The 24,157-nt window shown below is 49.9% G+C and overlaps 7 protein-coding genes; 3 read left to right on the top strand and 4 right to left on the bottom strand.

Annotated features, from left to right (window-relative positions):
• Positions 1-1,046: 1,046 nt before the first annotated feature.
• FFUJ_05932 (uncharacterized protein) lies at positions 1,047-6,096 on the top strand (the record flags this gene model as incomplete). XM_023579199.1 has 4 exons in its annotated part: positions 1,047-1,881; positions 1,938-2,519; positions 2,571-3,507; positions 3,567-6,096. 4 exons carry the CDS (start codon positions 1,047-1,049, stop codon positions 6,094-6,096), a joined length of 4,884 nt encoding a protein of 1,627 aa, XP_023432080.1.
• Positions 6,097-6,743: 647 nt separating this feature from the next.
• On the bottom strand, positions 6,744-7,272 carry FFUJ_05931 (probable NADH2 dehydrogenase (ubiquinone) 10.5K chain; the record flags this gene model as incomplete). XM_023579198.1 has 3 exons in its annotated part: positions 6,744-6,835; positions 6,921-7,027; positions 7,187-7,272. 3 exons carry the CDS (start codon positions 7,270-7,272, stop codon positions 6,744-6,746), a joined length of 285 nt encoding a protein of 94 aa, XP_023432079.1.
• Positions 7,273-8,006: 734 nt separating this feature from the next.
• On the top strand, positions 8,007-8,751 carry FFUJ_05930 (related to FMP43 Found in Mitochondrial Proteome; the record flags this gene model as incomplete). XM_023579197.1 has 4 exons in its annotated part: positions 8,007-8,230; positions 8,291-8,306; positions 8,407-8,543; positions 8,598-8,751. 4 exons carry the CDS (start codon positions 8,007-8,009, stop codon positions 8,749-8,751), a joined length of 531 nt encoding a protein of 176 aa, XP_023432828.1.
• A 776-nt stretch (positions 8,752-9,527) lies between these two features.
• FFUJ_05929 (related to GDP/GTP exchange factor Rom2p) lies at positions 9,528-14,769 on the bottom strand (the record flags this gene model as incomplete). XM_023579196.1 has 3 exons in its annotated part: positions 9,528-10,514; positions 10,567-11,217; positions 11,269-14,769. 3 exons carry the CDS (start codon positions 14,767-14,769, stop codon positions 9,528-9,530), a joined length of 5,139 nt encoding a protein of 1,712 aa, XP_023432078.1.
• A 3,042-nt stretch (positions 14,770-17,811) lies between these two features.
• FFUJ_05928 (uncharacterized protein) lies at positions 17,812-18,907 on the top strand (the record flags this gene model as incomplete). XM_023579195.1 has 2 exons in its annotated part: positions 17,812-18,172; positions 18,225-18,907. The coding sequence occupies 2 exons, from the start codon at positions 17,812-17,814 to the stop codon at positions 18,905-18,907; spliced, it is 1,044 nt and encodes a 347-aa protein (XP_023432077.1).
• Positions 18,908-19,103: 196 nt separating this feature from the next.
• FFUJ_05927 (related to YER185w, Rta1p) lies at positions 19,104-20,203 on the bottom strand (the record flags this gene model as incomplete). XM_023579193.1 has 2 exons in its annotated part: positions 19,104-19,700; positions 19,760-20,203. 2 exons carry the CDS (start codon positions 20,201-20,203, stop codon positions 19,104-19,106), a joined length of 1,041 nt encoding a protein of 346 aa, XP_023432076.1.
• Positions 20,204-21,026: 823 nt separating this feature from the next.
• Positions 21,027-23,178, bottom strand: FFUJ_05926 (related to triacylglycerol lipase; the record flags this gene model as incomplete). XM_023579192.1 has 5 exons in its annotated part: positions 21,027-22,406; positions 22,462-22,757; positions 22,817-22,900; positions 22,960-23,039; positions 23,147-23,178. The coding sequence occupies 5 exons, from the start codon at positions 23,176-23,178 to the stop codon at positions 21,027-21,029; spliced, it is 1,872 nt and encodes a 623-aa protein (XP_023432075.1).
• Between the last annotated feature and the right edge of the window lie 979 nt (positions 23,179-24,157).

The raw sequence follows: 24,157 nt of genomic DNA, 5'->3' as shown, positions 1-24,157 counted from the left end.
ATCCAAATTTACCAGACGTGAACCGTATGCCACCAAAGGGCACAGGCATTAACCTCGTCTAATCGAATGGAATTGTTCCTAGTCCAAGCAAGAAACGAGTTCTCCAACACATATTTCACAATCTACATATAATAGAGTAGCCGTTTGTGTGGAGCGAGAATCAGCAAGCACCCGCGTTGAGCTGCAAGATGCCTAGGCGACTGTGTCGTTGACGCGTTGAGTACCTCGAGCAAAACTAATCTTGCTATTGTCTAGTATATAAATACCGGAAAACCCAAGGTTAGTCTAGTTGTAACCGAAGTCTGTTACGCTCTATTATAGGCGAGCTAGCTAGCAAGCAGGCTGCGAGCCGTTCAGGAAGGTTTCCTTGCCTTTGTTTGACTTTGACAGTTTGCACTCCTCGAGTCACAAGCAAGCACCGCAAAGACACAACTGTTGGTGAATGGATACTTGCAAGCGAGAGACTTTGATCATCAGTTCAGGTCTGCGCCAGCTGTGCCAGTGCGTGCCAGTTACTAACATTGCCAGTGTCAGTCACTTAATGTTTATTCGGTGACAGTGTCGGCGGCAGTAGGGGCCAAGCCAGAACAATCATTGCCCGGTCTTCGATTTTACTTTTTGTTTTCCTTTTCTCTCTTGATCCTTTCCTTCCCTCTAACTCTCTTTTCTTTCTCCTCAAACCTCACTCCCGCACATCTTGAAAACACCGACAAATCTCCCCTCCTCCTTCTTTCCTTACGGCGCATCATCGCGCGTTGGGCATCGACTTCAGGAAAGAACTACCTTCTTTCTGAAATTAATCTCCTCCATCTTATACCTGAATCTGAACCATAACTTGCACTTGTTTTGCGCTCGGGCGCTTCACTTCTCAAGGTAAGCCTCGAACACCTCTATTTATGCAAACTGTGATTTATCAAGACGAGGTGAATGTTTTCATCTCATGACCCCTAAGGATCTTTCAAGCCGGGATGAAAGTGTTCACCTCGTTTCCAAGATCAAGCGCACATTGTCTCATCATGTGCTAACCGACCGTTACACAGAGCATCATGGCTCAACCTCAACCCGCTTCGGCGGATGACTTCTCCATGTCCAATGGGCCATCGCCGCCGCCTCAACCAAATTTGGAACCAGACCGGACTTATGCCAGAGACCAGCCACCTAACTTGCGCGAAGCCTTCACCAGCTTCTACCCCAATGGCCTACCCAACTTCTACAAAATGCTGCAGACACCTGGTCCTGAGGGCGTCGTTCAAACGTACGTCGAAGACTACCTCCCTGTGGGATTCTACAGCAACCCTCCAGTCGGGGCCAAAGCCATCTTCTCTACCTGTAATGGATCGAACCCTTTTCGTTACATGGAGCATTTACTGCCTCAGCGCCGCGTTCACCTTTGGTCCGGAGACGAAGTTCAATCTGCTTGCAACTCACTCCGCAAGCTCTACTGGGAGGTCATAAAAGACATGCCGTATCCAGACTGCTGGGATAGCTTGTGGGACTATTTTGATGCCCAGGACATTTACAATTACGGAGCTTTGAACCTTTGGAATGTGGTTAGTCAACTGTTTGTCGAGAACCAGTCCATCGCCCTCGACGTCCATAATGCCTTTTCCATCGAAGTTGGCCAATGGGTTGATCACTGGTTGTATGACGACGAAAACCGCGACAAACTCACCAATAGCAATGAAACTGGTCTTTCTATCAATGGTGTCATCGGTTGGGAAGCTATGAGAGGCCTTCCGGATGATGCCATCCATCTTATTGCAAGTGCCCTTGCGCATCGACGATCTCTGTTACTATCACCCGAGAAATTGAGGCCAGGTGCAACGAAACCTAATCACTTCAAGGAGTTTTACGAAAAGGGGCACCTCGAAAACTGGTTAGGTATGTGAAACTTGCTTCCAAAATCAGGTTCTACCGTTATGCTGACACCTTCATAGCGGGCCAACGCGTCCTAGGACCTTCGGGTCTGTCTACAAGGCCAACGGAGTGGCAGCCTCACCATTCCTCCCCGGCATCAGAGAAAGTCACTCACCCTATCATGGTGCTTGATGGGAAACACTACTTTAGACGGCCTGAATGCCGTGTGCCCAGTGCGGTAGAAGCGCTCCACCAATCCGCAGCAGCAGCAGGGCCTTCCGTTCACGGCAACAGCGAGACAGCCTTGATCGAACAAAAGCAGGTTAACGACACTACCGCTCACAGTGGTCTCCGGGTAAAAGCTCAGGCCAGAAGTAAATCTACAGAGCCTTTCCCTTCAGTCAGAACACCATCCCCCCACACTGATGGTAAGGGGAATGATGAGGAAGCCGCTTCCTCTTCCAACGGACACCACGAACAGAAGGAGCAGGAGGACTTTGATGCAATGACCCCCACAAAAGTCAAAAGACATGGCCGCAAAAATCCCCGGACCACACGAGGAGCTCGAAAATCCACAGTGACAACATCATTACCAGGCTCAGCAGTCATGCGTAACTCAAGTCTTGCTAGTCCTACAAAAGATGTTGCAAATGCCACAGAAAGTTCAAACCAGAGGCCTCCGACCGATAGCCAGAAGGCTGATTAGCAACTAGCCCAGGCTACTTCGAGTCGTTCAAAGGACCATATCACTGGAAACATCATCAGAGATGCAGAGTTGCGGTTTAGCACCAATGACAGACCCAAGAACCAGCGACCAAACCGAGCTTTTGATGAGCCAGTAGCTCACGGTCAGAAAGAAATGAAGTATCCTGGGACAATGAGTACGTTCAATCAGATGCAAACACCTGAAGTAGGCTTTCAAAACAGCGCGATGAGTACTGAGCCCCCTGAAGGTACGAGACTTTCTGGGCAATTCGCGATGCACACCTCTCCCGTGGCCCCCTTTTATTCAGCAGGAACCTTTAGCCCTGCCACTCAAGGAAACTTTTCTTTACTTCCCCAACAGAATTTTCCCATGCAGAATGGACTTGACCATGGATTTCCACCTGTCCAGCTGTCACAGCCGCCTCAGAGGGGTTCATTGACTGGTCGTGGTAGAAATACCAGCAACTCTTCTCGGAATGATCGTTTCGATTCGAACGATGGCAGATGGCCCTATCAAAACCATGAGAATAACAACGGCGGGAATGCTGGATTGAGTCGCGGAGGTTTCCATCGCGGAGGGGCTCGTAAAAACCGCCGCGGTGGCCACAACCAGCGAAACGCAACCGCGCCTGTTGCGCAACCTCATACCGACCCTGATTTCAACCAGAAGAGGCGCGAGGGGGCACCATGGAAGGATTCATGGCGTCGGGATCCAGTTACTTGCCAGAACGTTCAGGATGGTTTGTCGATCAAAGATTATGTACCTTGCTCTTGCTCGATCTGCGATTCTCGTGACCGCTCTGTATACATCATTGTCCAAGGCTACCAAGGATTTACTGGGCCAGACATACTCGCACGGCTCAAGTTTGGCCTGGCTGAGAGATATGGATATGTAGAAGAGGTGTTCCCGATCGCCTCGAAAGAACCAGGACGTTTTATTGCCCGGTAAGTCATGACTCGTTGTGGATTCATGTTGAAATCAATGACCGACTAACAAGAATTAGGTTTGTAAACTCCTCGTCAGTTGGTGAAGCACTGACTATTGGCGGCGGCAACATGCCTGAGCAAGGCATATCTGTTACATTTTCCCCTGCGTTGCGATCAAAATGGACACTCTTGGAGCAAGCACCTACTCGACCACTCCCAGGTCGAGTTTCTGGTCAGAACTCCGCCGCTCCTCCATTCTCTCCTTATCCTTTCGGCCTATCGATGCCAGGCAATGCGCCGAGTACTGTCGCAGTCCCTCACATGATGCCAGGCATCGTTCATCCGGCTGTAGTCAACCCTGGGCAAGCACATAACAGTCATTTCTGGCAACCCAATGGAGGGCAACGTTCTTTGTCTGGACTTGCACAACCTCCAGCCCCTGGTATTCCATCTACAACTGTGCAGTCCGGACCCGGCATACAGGCACTCCTCCCTGGACAGCCGGCTCTTGATCCAAGGCAAATTGCCCCTCCTCCCATCCAGCCGGCGCAGGAAACCGCATGCTCTCGTGAGGTATTGCAGACTAAGCCTCCATCTGAAGAAGCTTTGGATGAAATCCATCACCTTGATCAAGATGATCCGGGTAGTCCGCGAAGTGACACAAGCAAGTATACTGGGATCAAAGCCCGTGTTTCCTTGCCCAGCACCCCTTCGAAAACTTCCCTTGCCTCCCAAGGAACCCCAACGAAACCAAATGACAAAGCAGAAGGACTTACGGGTATTGGTACGACAGCACATCGCCTGAATGAGATGCCCATTAAGGCGCTTGAAAGCCAGGCAGAAACAAAGGTGACATCTGGTCATCAAGCTGAACTACTGTCTGAACCAACTGGTAGCAAGAGTAGTCACAGTGGTGTGCCAAGCTTCTTTTCTGAGAATGAGAAAAAAGAGAGAGAACGAGCATGGGCTAAAATTCCTATGCCTCTGACTCTCCGTAGGCCTCGCTCAGTTACCCCAATGAACCCGGTCAGCATCGCCACCGAGTGTGGTAGCAACTCTGAAGTTGGAAAGATTGACAATCGCGAACGTAATGCTACACAGATGGAGTTGCCAATCTCAGGGCAGAATGCAACCTCTGTTCCAGGCACCAGCGATGTTTACGAGCCATCTATGTCCGAGAACCCCGAGTCGAGGTTTCAGTTGCCGCAGGCGCCAAAAGGCTCTTCTACTGCCCATCCCACCAGGAAAACAAGAGAAGTTGCTACTGAGCCGCAGGGAACTACTATAGGTGAAGCACAGCCATCTGAGATGCCTTCAACCTCTCCTGTAACCGAAAATGTCATATCCAAGGTTGAACAATCGTTTGAGCAAGAACATACTTCAGACACGCTCCCAAAAGGTAAAGGAAAGAACACGAAGAAGGCCAAGAAAAAGAAAGCGAAGAACATGGCACCCACGAGCAACGAGTCCAATCACGCCTTTCAACAAAACGAGCCGCCGTCTTCTCCTCGATCCAGCTACATGACACCTCAGCACATGCATGTTAGCAGTGGAGGGCTGGGGTCTAATACACACCATGGAGGCCATATCGGAAGTCAGGAACCGGGTTCATCCTCGCCTATCAAGCGACACCACGATGAACCTGAGCAGCCTTCTGTATCTGGATCTGCTAAGCGAAGCAAGAAGCATGGGAATAAGCACGAAATGGCTCAACACCAGCACCAGCCTCAGCCTCAACCCCAACCTCCATTTGACGAATCAGATTCCCCTGATGAGGACGAACGCGGTCGTCGGGGATTCAGAATGGGTAGAGGAGGTTCACTTCGCTTCGGCAAGCAACGTCGACCTCGTCCTATGATTCCTAGCTCAATGCTCGCAGGAGAACGACTCGATGCTCAAGCGCCACCTCCTTCGACCAATTTTGCTTTCCAATGCCAGAGCCTCCCCGAATCTGACGACTCGCCGAACTTGCGCGATCATGGAAATGGCGCAAGGAGCCGCCTCAATCCCGAGGCCCGAGAGTTTGTATCTCCATCGAGAACAGCGTCTCTTAGTAAAGGACCAGTTGCCAATCTGAGAGCTGGTGAAGCACCAAGCAGTGGCACAGTGAATGAATCGGCTGTCAAACATGTTCAAACAGATGAAATAATCCGAGAGGTCCCCAAGGCCGCGGACGATGATGCATGCGAGACAACTCTTCAGGATGAGAAGGGCCCATCCGCCGTCAAACGTCGTCGAGGCATCTCAGAAGCGGTCCAAAAAGGAACTCCTAGAAAGGAAAAGGGGCCTGCTCACCAAGGAGAGGGAAATACTCCGGCAAAAAGTTCGAAACGAGGCAAAGGCAAGGAGAGGGCAGTGACGATGAGTGCCAAGACTAACAAGGCCGAGGCAAAGGTCGAGAAAATTCAAGAGATGCCTCAAACCCCAGAGAATCAAGGAGGAAAAGTCAAGAAGCCTGGCCTGATCGACGATGACTGGCCCTCACTTCCAGCTTCTCGGGAACGGGCACAATCCAAGCCACAGACACCCTTGACTTGGGGTGGAAAGACAAAATCTACCCAAGATGACGGTGAGCTCGGACAAGGATCTCCTGTCACCAAGAACTAGACTGTGATGTGACTGAGACATAGCAGGAAGAACAGGGAGGACCGAGCAGATATGAATCGAGAAATGGTCAGTGAATTTATTTCGGTCGGCACCTTTCGCTCTACTTGGCATCAAATCAGTAGAAAGGGGAGGGGGGGTGAATAGGGGACAGGGTAGTGGATTTCAAGGGCTTGCATTGGGCATGGACAAGTTGGATTGTCCATTAACATAGTTTGCGATATCTGGTTTGTTGTTGGGCACGTCACAATGGTCTCAGGTCAGGGATTAGAAAAAAAAAGTGCGATTTATGCCAGGTGTAATATAGTACCGTGAGTACAGAGAGAGACATGGTGGTGCGTTATGTATGTTGATAATGATGAGGTGCTGCTACATTAATATAGCAAGCCCGGAAGCCTATATGTATCTCGATGTGTTAACAAATGAGGAACAATATGACTCCAGTGGCGAGCGACTTGGCCATGAAGCAGCTACGAGGAGGTCGATGTTCAAGATGATGGACAGGCTTCGTAGTAGTACAATGCTCTCTTGTCGCATGCTGATTTGACCCTTATGTACATTTCATCGTGGTGATGCCCGAGCTCGAGGTCTCTCCCTATAACTTCTCTTTGTTTTGGCAAATGTTGATTAAGCGATCGATACTCATGATTCTATTGATCAGCCTTGACCAAGCCAGTGACGGTCTCCTCAATCTCCTTGTCGGAGAGACCCTCGAGGATCTGTGACTTCTCGACACCTCGGTCTGATTTGATCATGTCAGTACTGCCGTGATTTGGATGATATCGCTCTAAGATGGCCGAGGATTTCCAGCGATATAGAATACGAACCATATCGGGCAAAGACCTTGGGCTGGGTGCCAGCGGCCTCTCGGATCAGGATGGGAATGTTGGGGTTGTTGCGCTTCATGGTAGGGTACGATCGGGTGATGAATGATCTATATCGGCGCAGGAAACAATCAGCCCAATGATTCCCCAAGCTCTACCGTCATTGTGCAATGCCGTCCGGTCGCTCGTGTCCTCCAATGTGCCCAATTGGGCCAGGACCATGCCGATTGTTGTCGTCGCTGGGGAGTATAATACGGGTTTAGACGTACCGAAGAGCCGCGCTCTGCTCCGAAGTCTGGCAAAAGAGGAATCGCACCTCGCGGAGAGACTTTGTGAAAGCGTACTTGGCCGACATTATGAAGCGAATTAACGTGGTTGAGTCGTTCGTTAGGTAAAAACAGGAGCGACGGAGTCGGGTCGGCCTTGAAGTGCTAAGTAATTGCTAGCTTTTGGTAGGTTCCTCAATGAGGCTCGGGTGGAATAAACCTACTAGGTAGGTAGGTAGGGACTGAAAAGCGGTACAAAGGTTATGTACCTTAGGTATAATTTGCATAAAAGAGCCAATAGTGTGCGTGCATAATCCAATTATGCACAGCCTCCGGTTCCGCTGACGGCTTTTCCTCCCCACGTATCCATGAGATAGATGCCCGTATTTCGTCCACAGTGAGAGTGAGCCCCGGACGCACGATAACTCCGGTTTCCGGGCACCGTGCAGTAATGGACTTAGTGGATGGTGAGCTAAATCCACAGACCACAGCAGCTATCTCGGGGCTACAGTGACCGACCGACTACCCTTGCCCCAACGTCTCAAAGCTTCTTTCGCTGACGTTGAACCTCATCTTTTTGACCACAACGTCTCTCTGTTGAACCAATCTCCCCTCCACCAAGAGATCAACGTGTAAGTTGCTATTGACTATCTGATCGCGGATTGGGATTCAATTGTGTCTTTTATACTTTTCCATGTGGTCGCCGAATGTCTCGATTTGCGCGCAAACTATCTTGACTACCCAACTTTTTGATTCCTGATATTGCATCTCATATTAATTAGTATTGATTGATATTGGCACTGACGACAGTCGCATAGCAATCATGGCCTCCCCCGCAAGCACCATCTTCCGCGCCTCGCGCCCCCTCTTCCGTCAGGCTACCCTCGCCGCACCCGCTCGACAGGCTTTCCGTCAGCAAACATTTCGACAGAACTTCTACCAGGGCAGCGGCCGTCGATGGCAGAGCACTGATGGCGCCCAGCAGCAGCAGAGCTGGTTCAAGCGCATGATGGAGAGCGAGGTCGGCTTCAAGACTGTGCATTTCTGGTGAGGACAAGTCTAGAACAAGCGATTGTTGACACAGAATGCTAATATGCGTGGTTGTAGGGCTCCCGTCATGAAGGTTCGTTGACTATATCATCCCGCGATATCTACACTACGGATCCAACTACTCTCGAAACCCCGATATAATCACAATTACTGACCTTGTTCGCCATCTATAGTGGGCTCTTGTCCTTGCCGGTATCTCCGACTTCGCTCGTCCCGCCGAGAAGCTCTCTTTCACTCAGAACCTCGCTCTGACCTGCACCGGTATCATCTGGACTCGATGGTGCCTCATCATCAAGCCCAAGAACTACCTGTACGCTTAGAACCTGCTAAATCATACACACTCGAGCTAACAGCTGTATCTTAGCCTCGCCGCTGTCAACTTCTTCCTCGGAATGGTCGGCCTCGTCCAGATCACCCGAATTCTCAGCTACGAGTCAGCAAAGAAGAAGAGCCTGGAGGGTGTCGTTGAGGACATCAAGGCGGACGCCAAGGAGACCATCCAGGAGGCCAAGCCCTAAATGCAATCAAGCATGGGCAAGTTAGACAATTGTCGAAAAAGGTGGCCTTGAGTCCGACATATCTCACGATTTGTAATGCCACAGTCGATTACTCCTTACAGAGGGACTGCTTTCAAAAGGCGTGGGTCGCAAATGGACGCATATATTGCTTGAAAAGGAGGGTGGGTTTTGCAAAGCCATTCCAGAGTCAGGGGAGCTCAGGAATAGCTTGTCACTTTTTACATGGTAGATTACCACGCATGTAGTCAACATGTAGAAAGGATGGGTTGGGTTCAACAAATAAACACGTACAAAACATGGCTTATATCTCGTACTTGTCAAGATTAACCGCAGTATGCCATACCAGCTATGCAACAGCCAGCGACCTTGATTGTTATTATAATCCAAATCCACTATAGATATCTCTCTAAATTGTTCTTTAGGTATCATTCATGATGGCATTCACAACACCAGCAACTTCTTATACACCAACCTATGAACGCCCTGCCACAAATACTGCCCTTCGCCATAGATAGCCCCGGCCATCCATCCAATCATTAGCTGGCTGCTGGGCCACAGAGCGTCAAGTGAGGAACTAGGCCAGTGCCGATATGTACATGTACAGACTCAAAGGAAAGATAAGCCCCCTCCCTTTCTTCTAAAACAGCCCTTCAATTTGATTGTTCATCTCATGATCTCAAGTCATTCAAATTTCAAGATATTGTGCCCACGCCGGGTGGGTACTGAGTCTCCAGAGATGCTCATCATCGTAACCATTATCAATCATTCGCTTCCTCTCATTTCTCCGTGTGTCCGTCGTTCAAAAGCATTTCCAAAACGATCTGTCGACCCGGGAGCTCCGGATGGGCCATGGCAATCTTGACGGTGCCCTTTGACCCTTCGCTGCCCGCGCTTGTCGACTGCATATATCCGTTACTGTGTGACTGCGGATTCAATGTGCTTCGGCCAGTCGGTCCACGGACGCCGAGATCGAGCACGCGCACGTCTCGACCGGCGATGATTTGGCGCAGTCGTCCGTTCTCGGCGTTGCGCACCTCAACATAGTCCTCGTTGAAGAGGAGTAGATACTGTCCATACATGGTCGCACCACGGGCCTTCTTCTGTTTGCCAGTGTACTCCATGATCAGCGTGCGGCTGACATCACCGTGCTTGTCCACGTATACAGCGCAGTCCTCATATGTCACGATGAATTCGTTCTCGTTCAGCCTGAACATGCCGAGCGGCTTCTGATCTCGGATGCGGCTGGCAATGTTGGCAATCGCAGGCGCCTTAAGGTCAGGAATAGACATAGGTTGCTTCTTATCCAGGGTGAGCATCTCGACTCCCTTCGCTGTCGCAACTGCAATGTACGTTTGGAACAGACTGAGGGAATAGCACTCCGTTGGGAAGAAGAATTCGTCAAAGTCGCGGAATGTCTCCGCGCATCCTCCACCACCAGCCTTTCGTCCGCCAAAGAGCCGAGACTTCTTCTCGGTAGATTTCTGGAAGATAGGCTCGAGAACCTTGAATGATGTATGCAAACCTTCCTTTCGTTTGTAGAACAGAAGCATTCTGTCCTTCATCTTAGCTGTGGCAAAGTAGGTGACGTCCTTGGCAAGTCTCTGTGGTGCCCGTCGAGGGCTGTCGTTGACAGGGGCCGAGAAGTCAGATACTGGAGCGATCACATCTAAAGGATATGAAATGAGGTTCTTGTCGGCAATGAGCACGCAGACAGAAAATTCCTCAAGGACAGCAATTTGAGTGACGCGGGTTGCCTGGACCGTCTGTAGTAAAATTGTTAGCTATATCAGATTGAAGAAAAAGGAAACCACATACCCTCTGCCATCCGCGAGGATTTGACGGCTCCGAGATGTAAACTCCGTAATCAGTTCCGATCGCAATAACAGATTTGCCAAAGGCAGTGAAGCTGGTAGCGCAGTTGACCTGGGCACGGCATACTGGGGCGACGCCCTGAGCCGGTCCCAGCACGCTCTCCAGCTCGTGAATTGCCCGGTCAAGAGGAGTGCCCTTGACTGCAACACTCGAGAACCTTGCGTACATAGAGGCGGTGTCGTAGTGGAAAGCTGCATCCGCGAGAACCCGCAGCCTGAATGGCTCAGCATTTTGAGAGAAGAGTGCCTTGGCGTGCCTTGTCTTGGTTTCGATAATCATGTTGCACCAGTCGGCACGATCCTTGGCTGATGATGCATACAGAGTATAAACCTCGTGACCAAGATGCTTGACCTTGAACGGATACAGGATCTTTCCCTCCGTGTCGTTCGAGCCGGTTGGTGTGCCAGAGGCCATAGACGAGTTTGTCGCTGCGTGCTCCAGACCAGGTCTACTAGTATTGCTACTGACCTTGTTAAGTTGAGTGCTGGAGGCGGCCGCTGCTGTAGTTCTTCCCAATGGAGCAGTGATGCCCTTTTGCTTCTGAACTGGTTCGTCGTTGATGCTCTCAGGAAACAGGAGAGGCATGGGGATGGGCTACGCCTAGTCAGATACGGTTTCGTAAGCTGTGCAGTAAACTTCACGTACCTCTTTGGAAACATCATACTTCTTGTCCTTGCCCTCCTTGGGAGTCACCGTCTTGGCCAGGATCATGTAGTGGTCGAATAACAAAGCATGTGTGTCAACCCATCTAACTCCCTTTGATCCCATTCTTTGTAGGTCACCTTGGAAGATCAACTCACGGCCAAGATGGTCGAGATTCAAAACAGAATGGAAACCTGGCCGCAGCACGAGCATTCTGTTCAGTTCCATCATTTCGACTCTCTTGTTTTGTTCCTCGACCTTGAGATCGGACTCGAGAGTGACTTGTCGGATTTCCGCGATGGCCTTGGCCAAGTTCGTCTTTTCCTCGCTGTCGGTTGGCATCTTTCTCTCGACACTGTCGAGTAGAAGGGAGTAACGCTGAAGGCGCTGAATAGGCGCGATCAAGTAATGTGTCCAATCTTGCTTCGAAGACACCTTTTGCTTCTGCATGTCGTCCAAGAATCGCTTGAAGAGAATATTGCGATCGGCCTCCCTTCGAACCTGATAGACTGCATTGGGATAAGCCGAAGCATACTCGATATAGACTGATTTGGCCTTGCGAATCCATTCTCGGAACAGATCGCTGAAGCCAATGATCCAAGGACCCTGCTCTTGTTGTCGATACTTGAGCTGCGACAAAAGATGGTCCTTGTTGATTGCCTGGACCTGGTCAAGCTTTCCAAACACCGTATGCAAAAACTTGTCTCGCTTCTCGGGCTTCAGGACAGGGGGTTGCATGGCCCGAAGCTGATCCCTGTAATACCTGCGGAAGATATCCAACTGCTTGATGTAGTTTTCCTCACCAGTAACAATTTCGTGTAAAATGTTCTGACGCTCGACCTCCTTCTTGGGCTTTGATTCCCAGTCGGCCTTGGTAAGACCATAAAAGACGTGCCACTCGTCTGCAGGTTGAGAGTCTTGGGCGAGCTCCTCCAAGTCAACCTTCTTGATAGTACGAGTGCAGTGATGAGAGTAGCACCGGCCCCCAATCTCTTCGTCGTGGACCTTGGGAGCATAGCATCCAGAGCCGGTCAATTGCCACAAAACTCCAGAGATGCGGCCGTTTCCAAATTTGACCCATTCTTCATCAGGCACAAGCACACCTCGTTCCAGCATCAACGATACTACATGTGTGCTAAGAACTTCGGCATCTGCAACATTCATCATGGGGATCTTGCCAGTGAAGAGGTTGATCAAAGCCTCCTCGATCGTCTTGGTCCTTAGATCCATCTCACCTTCTCCCATCTCACGGATCCAATTTTCAAGACCACTGAGCGCCCATGGCTCAGCGCATCTGCGGAAATCAGAGGCATTAAGCTTGGAAGGGATGAACTTCTTCTTTCGACCGCTTGGTAGTGTGATTCCATCGAATGCCGCTATCGAGCCAGCAGGAGTCTCGTATTCCGGGAAAGATTGGTTCGATGGCACTTGCTGATGGCCGTGCCTGGCGAGCTTCCTCCTTTCTTCGGCAGCATCAGTCCTGGATCGAGCAGGTGTTTGCACTTGGGGTGTATGGCTATGACCAGCCAAAGAGATGGATCGTTCGGGTTGCAGGTTGTAAGCTTGGTTGCCTGTGTAGTAAGCTTCAGGGTTATCCGGCGCGCCAAATCGCGAATCGGTACTACGCGAATATGCGTGTTGGTATTGCTGTCGGTTGTTGGTCTGAACCGAGAGCATCGAGCTGCTATCCGATCCTGGCCCCGGGATAGCTGGGAGGGGTCGGTTTGATAGTCCCGGGTGATAGAACAGATCTTGCAGTTCATCCTTACTAGGGGACTCCGTTCCGCTCTGTCGAGACCACAGTGATACTCGTTCATCCTCCTCGTCGAAGCTCAGCCGATGTTGCGTTGGGGGCTGCAAGCCTCCTGTACCGCCGTAGTCTATTTCTGCCGTCTTGAACGCAGGCACACTTTCCCCTTGATCATATGCACGGTTGAAATAGCCTGGCGTGGGCAGGGGTCGACCAGTATCTTGGCCGGATGAGGCGGGTGGAGATCCAACATCCCCGCCGTAGGTCAACGTACCACCAAATCCACCCCCTAGCATTCCCAAGTCTACACCAGCAAAATCACTGTCGCTGCTGTGGCCTTGCTCTTCAGGGTGAGTATGTAACGCCTTCGTTGACAAAGAGTTGATAGGAGCGGGCTCTGGAGAGGGTTCTGGCATAGCAGGCATGTCCGTATATCCGAAGCCGGTACTGAAGCGCTGTTCGTCAAGCTCAGCTTGCCGCATAGCCATGAGGCCAGCCTCTCCATATGCGTCGTCATCTTCTTCAGGCTCATAAGCGGTCTGACCAGTTCGCGTGGACGTCGTTCGGCTGGCATTGTTAGGAATTGTCGTGGCACCTGAGTCAAAACGTTGCAATCGCTGGCCATGAAGATCGTCATCATAATGACCATTCTCAGGCTCAGGAAGCGGACGGTAGCCTTGCCCAGAGCCGCCCAATTCTAGCTCCAACTCTTGCATAAGGTTGTCACTCGTAATGCGCTCATGTCCGGCACTCCAGGTGAGCTCATCGTCAATAGGACGGCTTGGCAAGGGTGCATTCGTCGGGTGCCGTTGCAGTCCGGGTGATGTTGATCCAGGGTTCGCGGGTGATCCCATAGGCGAGGCTTGTGAATTTGAACGGGATCCTCTATTGTATAGTGAATTATGCTCATTCGGGGAGTAATATGGCCCGACTGGCATTTGCGTCGCGGTAGGATATGGAGGCTGCGAAGCGCTTGAGAAAGATCCTCCCCCATTAGACAATTGGCCTGGGTATTGGCTATAAGACTGGTCATATGCCGAGGTCTGTGCTGCGCCAGGCGAGGCATTGAGTGAGGGGCTCCGGAGCGGCTGCTCAAACCCAGACGATAAAGCAGGAGAAGCCACAGATTGGGGATAACTTCCGGTAGAGTGATTGAAGCCAGGGGATGTTTGCGACCCATATGACTGGCCATATGTATTGTATCCTTGGTAAGAAGCCTGTCGTTGTGGGACATTGGTGCTTGCATAAGCAGAAGGATCGTAAGCCTGCGGTGTGTAGGAGCTGGCATTCGAAGCATAACGCGAGGGGGGCTGAGGCTGAGGCTGAGGCTGGTTGCGGTATGGCAGAGCATTGGTGGAAGTCGACCGCGAGAAGCCTGAAGTTTGCGCAAAACTTTGAGGATTGTATGAGTATGTCGGCGTGGGGGGTACATCTTGGTACTGGTGCTGGTAGCCCGACAGCGCGTTGTTCGTGGAACCGTAGCCTGGCCGGGCCGCCCCATTGTTGTTCATGAAGAGCTCATCCTCTCCAGAGCCACCAAAGGCAGGAGATCGGTTGGTGGGTGGTTGAATATAAGCAGCGTCGTCTCCGCCGTTGAAGCTAGCTCGGCGTCCAATATCGTCGTAGGATGAGTGCGGCTGTTGTTGTTGCTGCTGCTGCTGCTGTTGCTGGTACTCTTGGCCGCGGCCGGCGACTGGATACTGCACAGGTGGCACATGGCCATATCTTCGCTGGTCGTCGCCGCGAAAAGACATGGCGGCGGGTGATTGTAGTTGGAAATAGTTGTGACGAGGGAATCGGGAATGGTTGTAAGAATAAATGTGAGTGCCGCTTGGGCTTGGCGGTTCGGGCGTCTACCTCGTATAGGACGGCGAGGGTTGATGGGCGTGGGCGGGTCGCATTGAGGGGTCGAGGATGTCGACTATGGATATAATAATGGATTGCGGGTGCTGAAGATGACGCTGTCGCCGACAGAGTAAGACGCAAGGAAAAGAGCGACAGATTTGTTGTGCGCAAAAACAAATCGAGGCGGTCGGGTCGGGTCTGGTCTCGAGTCGAATGAGCTCAGCGGAGAAAATGGATCTTGGCTCGGAGTTGGATGTGGATGGACTGGACTGGATAGTTATGTGTGATGGGCGGACTCGAGAGCGGCGAGCGCGGAATTGAGATTGGATTGTCTGAGCGAGATAGAGAGGGAGAAGCGAAGCTAGAGCGAAAGCCCCTCTTACTCAGGCAGTGACAAGACAGGACAGGACTGAACAGACAGCGTAGGGAGTCTGGTCTAGGCAAACAGGGTCCTGAGTCCTCCTCCTCCACTTGGAGAATCTTTCTGTCTGTCGGGTCCTAAATTTGGCCCTGAGCTAGCTAGGTAGGTAATAAGGTAGGTAGAGAACAATATGTAGAGCCTTGCGTCCTGCGGTGGGAGATGGACGACTGGAGACGAGAAGAACGATAATAAATCAGTCTCGTCCTCAGCTGTCAGAATCTGGTTGGTGCAAAGGCAGGGTTTAGCGAGTGACAAGGGAAAGAATAAGACAAAGTGATTAAACCCAAGAGAAGGGGACTGTATCCGACGGAGGAGAACAGAGCAGAGCAGAGACGGAGTGTGTAGTATGCAGGCGTAGGTGAGATTGGAATAACCCAAACTAAACTAATGAGACGTCACTGAAGATCAATCAGGCTCCGAAGCTTCCCCATGTCATTACTATCCAACCATCCAACACATCCTCACCATTCATGGACTATCCTCGGGAACGCCTTGAGGTGATGTTACAGTACAAGCCACAATCAATGATACAAAAGTTAATCTACTAACCTATAGTCTCAACGGCCAAGAAGCTTACCTTGCCTTGTGATACTGATGAATCGCAAGTCCCTCGGTACTAACAAACAAACGAACGAACAAACACGCTCCACAGTGTTTAATTATCGCTTGGGGAACCCTGGGGATCTTTTGAACTCGGCCTTTGATCATCAAAAGTAAGGTACCTTGTTGTTCGAATTTACCCATGAGACTTGATGGTGCGACCACATCATAGATGGTCTAGGTCACAGGCTCGTGTTCTGGGTCATGCCCTGGGGTTTTTGGCGTCCGTGGCGGAGAATGTTTTACATCCTCAATAATTACTGAGTACGGATTAAAAGTTCCAAACAATATTCTTGTTCGATCGCGGTGGTGCAAAAGACAACATTTCAAGAGCCATGATTGTATCGCGTTCCATTGGACTGGGTCTCAAGTTTGATGTGGGGGGTTCAGTACATACATTAGTGCCTAGACGTAAAGTTACTGGGCGGCCTCGCTGTCAGATTAGCGGGATCCAACTTAGGTAGGTACTTTCACCGCACGTCACAGATGGCGCAATAATGAGGATGTTGTCTCCCGGCTCTTCGTATTTTGATTGACAGTACTGTATGTAGCAACTCTCACCTCGGTACGGGAATACCATTGGTCAAGGAATGCGTATCTCAATTTGGGACTGATATCCGGCATTCAATACGGTCAGTTGTGAAGCAGCCTACCTAGTACTACAAGGTACTTTGTTTGTACTCGCCCCAGGCCGTTGGAACTGAATCTTTCTTTCTTTGTATTAATTATGCCTTGTCTATTGTTAAGTTTGATCTACCCGAGAGTCCCTAATAAAAACTGCAACGGTTGATGAACCTTGATTCAATCTGGTAAACACATGTGAATCACCTATTCCCCCCCACCAATCGCAATATTCCAAGACATTGCTCCCATTAACAAAACGGTAGGGCTGATCTATGGTGACATTCCTATGATGAATGTCCTACTCATCTGACTGCATGTGCTAGGTTTCGGCATGTCGACTCGACGTGTTACGGCCAGACCGAACGAAGCATGTCAGCCGCCTAAAGCCACAGCCCTACAAGACAGCTCAAGCTGTTCTGGACAAACCCGGAGTATTTTTACCATATGTAAGGACCCTGAAAATTGGGCGGCTGACTCCCCGCCTCGGAAATCCAGATAACTACCCTACCCCCAACCGAGCCAACTTCATCTCGCTCAATCCACAGCACCCATGCTGAGTCTGCTTGGCATTCACTAACACATCTTCTCTCCACTTATAGACGGTGTCTTTGCCCAAGAAAACAGCCATGGCCAGCAGTAATTGGGCACACCGTAAGACCCGTTAGAATTACCGAATCTGCAGGCTGACTTGCCAAACACTTTACGCATGCCTATGAGCAAGCCAAGCCAAGCCGAGAACGAGGTAACACAACTCAACTAACTGTCAGGTTATGAGAGTTTGAAGCCGTCAGGCTGACTGCATCTCAATGGTAGCATATGTTGTTGTAAAGCCTGAAAGGACTGATAGAAATTTACTGCTGTAGTATTCTACGCAGGAAACTACTTGATCCTTTTATACCGTGCTCAGTCAAACTTCATCAGCTCCAAAGTCGGGATAGCCTTATGAATTACGGTGACGGGCTTCGGCATCTGCCCCACTATTTACGGCACCGTTCGGGCAGCCCGGGGGGTTACCTTGTTTTACTACAGTGAGGCTGTTAAATCGATGTTCAGAATATCTCTAAAATCTGAATATGAGAAAGTGGTTTGGACACATGCAATGATAATTTCCGACCCTAAAACTCGCAGAAAGTGATTCGAAATGTAAGCTTAAGTCTCAGATGCGGGTCTGGCCTCTGAATAGTGGGGGTTGGAGGAAGCGTGGGGTTTCACCTCTGACCTCTCGCCTCTGAATCAACTGAATCAACCTCACAATCTGATTCACTACAACTCCTCGAAACCTACTCCAAACCCATGAATCGTTACAATGACAGATGACACACACCGCAAGATCTGTCAGCCCCTCCACCCCGCCATTCGTGATAGTCTAGATCCCCAATATGTCGCCTATCATGAGGCGCATCTGCAGTATATCGAAAGAGACGAGATCAGTAGCTGGGACGGCTCAATCCGTACCAAAAAGCATTCTCTCCCTCCTGGAGGAACAAAACCTATTCCCGTAGGGAGCATCGGCGACCATGACGTTGCTAGATTCCGAGTGAGAGTTTACACACCAACAGGCCAATGTGATGACCGAGGCTGGCCTGTCCTCGTCTGGTTTCATGGTGGTGCCTGGGCAGTTGGGGGACTCAACAATGGCACCGATCTTTGCTGCTGGGCTTGTGAGAGTATGTGTTTCTCTGATTGTGTCTGATCGTACGATGCTTACACAAAATCCAGGAGCGCGGTGTATAGTCGTCAGCGTAGACTATGGGCTTGCCCCTGAAAACCCTTTCCCAGTTGCAGTCGAGGATGCGATTGACGCCGTAAGATGGGTCGCATCTCGTCCTACTGAGCTACAGAGGATAGATGCTTCCCGTATTTCCATCAGCGGAACGTCAGCTGGTGCTAATCTGGCGATTGTCGCTGCATTATCTGCATCGAACCCAGAAGTCCCTTTACCGACAGCTCAGCCATCACTCCCAAACACTATTACACATCCTCCTATATCATTGGTCTTATTCATACCGGTTGTTGACAATACTGCCACAGCTGAAGGGGTATGGAGGCCCAATGCTGAGACTGCACCCTGGCTTACACCTGCACGAATGGAGTATTATCGTAAGCTTTACTTTACTCGTGATGACCATCGCTCTCAATGGGACGCAAGCCCTAACCTTGCCCCCAAATCTCTCTTGAGCAAGCTTCCAAAGACGTGGATCGCTGTTGCAGAGATGGATATTCTCGCACCAGAGGCACTAACTTTTGGAGAGCATTTGAGGGGGCTGGGAGTTGACGTGGAAATGCTACTGGTGAAAGGCGGGACACATTCTATTCTTTCGCTCCATGGCGTGATTGATAGGGGTTATAGGATGATAGAAGATGCTGTCAAACACCTACAAGTGACTTTTGGCACGGGCTAACATTCGAAAGCAGCTGGAATATACTTCCTAAACTGCTCGGAGACACTCAGGGACTACCCATAGGATCCATATAATTCACTACCTACAATACGTCCATTCAATGTTGATACCATCCTCTCAATGCCTACAGGCTTCCCTACATACAACTTGGTGATTGTTTGTTCTGATACACCAACGTACACGCACTGGACCAACCCTAAACTGCCACAGCTTCGCTCGTGGGTGTCTTTCGGTCTGAATCCTCCACAGACTCTTCACTAGTCATGGCATTGTTTTTGCGCTTGCGGAAGCCCCAAATACCCTTGAGACCACCACCATCCATCTCCAAGAGCTCCTTCATACACAAGGCGGGATGGAAGATATTGAGAACGGCCACGGCAACAACAATCAAGATTCCCTCAAACCCAACAAACATATACTGATGACCCATGAGAGGTCCTTTCCAGCCTTCAGATAATTCCGCAACTCGAAACGCACTTCTCCAAAGAATGCAAATTGCAGAGAGTGATAGAGCGCAGAGAAAAGCTTTGAACCGTCGAGAATTGCGGACTTTGACGATTTCAGGGCGCTGGTCAAAGGCTGCTTCACCGAGGACACGTTGACGACGAATAGCTCGAATGGCAAAGTCAATTGAGCAAGCAATAAAGGCGAGAATCGTCGCAACTTGAAAGGCGAGTCCTGCTATCATGATATTTGTGCCTAGGTCTGCGCTTTTGTACTGTTGAGAAGCAACGGAGGCCATACCACCCCCAAGGGCTTGAAGGACTAGAGAGACAACATCGCAAGGGATGAACTAAAGAGTCGGTATATTAGAATGCAAGTTTGAGTCATATCCACAAGGCAATGGCTTACAAGTCTAGTATAGTATTCGGGAGGTAACCGTGAGTTCTCTGGTCCAAAAGCTGACACAATCCTGCGTAGGCAAAGATAGATACTCGCAGCCATGAAGGCTGGTCCCATGGTCAAGCAACAAATCTGAGTAAGAAAGGCATTCATATCGAAGCGATTGTACCAACTCGCGATGCGTCCACTGTATCCAATGATCTCGCACAGAAGACCTAGGATCATGGCAACATTGAAAGCTGTACCTCTGCGAGTGAAAACCCAAGTGACAATGAAGCCGATCAATGAAACTGTGAACATCGCAAGAAATGCAGCATTTGGTGCAAGATCGATGCGATAGAGGTAGTAGCCCGTATCATCGACACACGATCCAGCTTCGGGATTTTGAAGACAAAAGAAGGGCATGTCAGGAGCTTGTGTCCCGTTAAGGGAAACAGGGGAGGTTGGCTGCATAATGAGGAAGCGAAAGCAGGTCAAATATGAGTAATTGTGTCCAGTGTTCAAAGGAAAAGAACGAAAAGATGGGTAGCCCGATATATATATATATATGGCTGTTCGTTATGCAACCCCCTCCTGTACTTCAGCTTCAATGCAAGTGGCCCTCCACTCTGCCCATACATAAACAATCTTGAAATCTTTACACTCTATAAGAAAGGTATCCAGGTCAAGGCTAGAGAAGTAGGTACAGGATCCAAGTATGATATCGGAGTTCACCTCCGTCGTATTTCGTGTTTCGCGAAGTTTGCGGCTAGTCTCTGACATATTCTATCATCCCGTCGGCCCTTGGTGGCCGAAAAACAGCATGCATTGCCGTTTTGATTGTGGATATATTGAAAGATAGTCCTATCAAAAGATAGTATTGGTTGCTTCAGTTCAGCCTCAATAATACAGTTGAAGGATCAAAGGAGCCTTGCAGATGGTCCGGCCCACTCACACTTCCTCGCACCATCATCCTGTTTTGACTACCTATCAAATGAAAGTCACTCTCATTGCTGCGCCTCTTTAGAACGGAAAGCGACCAGTGTAGCATAGAAGAGGGTCCTCTCTGGCTTTTCTTATCCTGCATTCTATCGTGTTGATCTGTGCAAGTCTGCACTATGTATATAGCGAAAAGCTGGGCTCTCTCAAACCCAATATATTGTAACGTGCGTGCACTGCTCGGGATGTATCGCTGTCCCTCCTGTAACAAATAAAAAGAATAAGCATTATTTCTGAATCGTCGATCGAAGACATGACTGAATCCAACTCTTCCTCCATTGTGCTTCCACTTAACCACCTACTTCTTTTTCTTTTCTGCAGAGCTGTCCCTTCTAGGACTCTCCTCCACGTTGGTTCCGCTGGCGCCGCTCTTCGTCACGATGCCACCAGCAGCCTTACTCGCACCGACACTGATACCACGACCCTCTCGCATATCCAGGCTGATATTGCTCCCGACACTCCCACTGCGCTTGACACCAGCTTTTACCCTGGCCGCCACCGGGGAATCCAATCCACTTTCAGGTGAGTCTCTTCCCGCAGCACTTTTAAAAAGCTCAGGGGTGGCTGGTCGGTCGCCTGCAGGTATTTCACCCGAGTATTTCACTCTGTGTCTCGTCGTGTTCTTAGGAGAAGGAATTCCAGACGCCTGCTCTCGTGCTCGGTGTGGCTGAGGTTGGGGCGTAAGTTGGACGCCATTGGCTCCCTCAAGACTTGGTGTAAGTGTCGAAGACTCGCTCTCGCTGCCATGGTGAGCATGCCCGAATGCATAACCTGATCCCAGAAGACTCTCCTGCCGACTGACATAGTAACGATCATATTCCTCCTTTGTATGCTCGGCATCGGTGAAGCTATCAAGCGCATCGAACACGTGCTGGAAAACCTGGGTATCGACATCTCGGGCCCAGAGAAAATCAAGATGTTCATAGTGAGGAATCTCAGTTGCCACAGTTTGAGGTGGTAGTTCCTTGAGCATAACCTTGATATCCACCAGGGAATCGCTGCCGCCGTAAACCAGAACGATTGGTGTTTTGATGTTTCGAGTCGGGTACTTGGCAACCTTGGAGTATTTGCTGCTTGAAGTGACACTGATTGGCTGGTGAACGTCATCGTCATACATCTGGAAGGATTTGTTTCGAATGATTTGGAACCAGTGAACCACACTCTTGGTGCTCGTAAAAGAGTACAAATGTGGGTAAGCAGCCAATTTCTGACTCGCGGAGATATTGAGGGTTTGCCAATTGAACAAGAATGAAAGTCCCATGTCGATGAGCTTGCTGAAGATGGGTGGGTACAAGATGGTCTCCCACATCGTAGCGGAACTGAGAATGGAACGACGACCAAACAAGAGGAACAAAACAGAAGGCGATGCTGTTACGAGCGCGTCGACAATTCCACTAGATAAGCCGGCAGGTGCCATAGCAGGTGCGAGAGCGATGAAGACATTGATCTGGTTGTTGAGCTTGGGATGGATGGCTAAGCTTGCGAAAGCCTGGGCTGTACCTTGCGAAAAGCCGATGTACGAGAGACTCTCCTGCTGGGTCGTGTCAAGGATATAGCTGATGCTATCTGGAATGTCGTGGAAGGCAAATTCATCGATGGAAAAGTCCCAAAAGGCATTGGAGGTGGGCGACTGATTGATTGACTTTTTGGAGTACTTGTTACCCCGATTATTTCCAAACTATGCAGGTGTTAGTCAACGGACGTGGGCTGCGTAACAATGAAGTCAAACTTACCCAGACGTCGTAACCTCTCTCAACCAGCTCGAATGGTAGACATCTCTGCTCATCTGTGAGAGCAACCCAAACCTCTGAGTTCATAAGAAGGCCATGGTGCATGTAGATGACCTTCTTTTTCAGACTCGTCGGGCCGTAATTGACCTTCTGACCTTCTTCGCCCTTTCTCCACTGCAGACGATGAAGACCTAAAAGATATCCATCCTTGGTTTGGACGATATGTTCCTCTGCTTCGTAGCCCCAAATGCGACACAACTCAACAAAGTCAGGCGCGTCTCGTACCTTGGTGGATATCGCTATACGATGTTAGTCCGAGTCTAGTAGAAACAGCCAAAAAGCCAACTTTTTCGTTTACTCTCCGCTCGTCGCCTCGCAGGCGCAGAAAACCTATTGAAGAGCCGTCTTGAAGCTCTATAGAAAAGCGTAACAAGAAATGGGGCTGCGATGTTGTTGTTAGTATGACCCCCTACACCGCTCGGGAAAGGGTCTGCGACTCACGCAAAGCCAAAGTCAAGACTCGAATGATTGCCTCGAGACCGACGAGAATAAACGATCCCACGAGAGCTAGATACTCGTGACTATTCGGATTAGAGGTTAGTAAAGTCGGCGCATAGTAAAGATGAGAGTGTGGATGAGCCCACGCAGATCTTCCAGGCCAAGACAAAGACGAATAGGGGATACTCACGGGCGAAGCCTTCCGATGAAAGGAATAGCCATCGCGACAATCTTTGTCTGAGGATTGTCGCGATACAAGCCTATCCCAGCTTAAGGTTTTTGTTGTTGTAGGGACAAGGATCAATGAGAGATGTAGCTAGCAAGAGAGGTCGATAAGGTATCCGTAGTCCAAGGTCTTGTCCAAATGGAGGTGATGTCAGTATTCAATGAATCACATGCAATTGGAGATAGCGATAGAGTTAGTGCCTGGTCTGGTACTGGGCTACAGCGAGGTAGCACTAAGGTTAGTAGGTAGCTCGCGCACCTGACGAATCATGACCTCAGAACTTTAGGCGAGTCAACAACAGAATAAGTAACCCCGAGTCGAAAGAAACTCGGTGAAGAAACGAGAAAAATGGAGATTTTATCAGGCCTCAAGATGCTGAAAGAGCCCAATGGTCAAAAAAGCATTCCATATTTTCCTTCCATGATACCCATATGAAACAGTCATTACCACAAGCGAGCCACAGAAGACACTGCCACATGGCATACGCCAATGTCAGGGTCGCATGAGAGGGGATTGGTTCTCTTATAGTGAGTGGGCCATCGACACTTGGCCAAGTACCTACTAACTTACCTTACGGAGTACTTAGGTGCTTAAGTAGGTACCTCTCGTAGACATACAGATTGTGTGAGTGAGAAGTGAATAAGTGAGTAACAGCAGATAATGAAAGTCGAGGAGGATATCTCCAATTACTACAATCAAAATTGTAAGCTCAACTACTATAGTACCGTAGAGCCCAGTCCTTCCCTTCCCTTCCCTTCCCTTCTTGTTCTGTCCAGGCCATTATTTCACGACGCTCCCTCACTCTTAAGTCGCTCCAAGCTGCTCCAAAATATTTCATGCCATGGAATGCAACAGTATGCCATGCCAAACATCGCTCATCCTTCCAGAGTACAGGCTACGATATATCGTCTTTCTCTTTTCCATCTCGTCATCTTATCTTGTCCCATCCTACATCCTGCTGGTCATGGTCCCCCA

This window comes from Fusarium fujikuroi, chromosome FFUJ_chr06 (assembly GCF_900079805.1).
Source record: "Fusarium fujikuroi IMI 58289 draft genome, chromosome FFUJ_chr06".
Lineage (NCBI taxonomy): Eukaryota > Fungi > Ascomycota > Sordariomycetes > Hypocreales > Nectriaceae > Fusarium > Fusarium fujikuroi.
The sequence above is the reverse complement of the archived record's forward strand: the minus strand, read 5'-3'. Positions and strand labels throughout refer to the sequence as shown.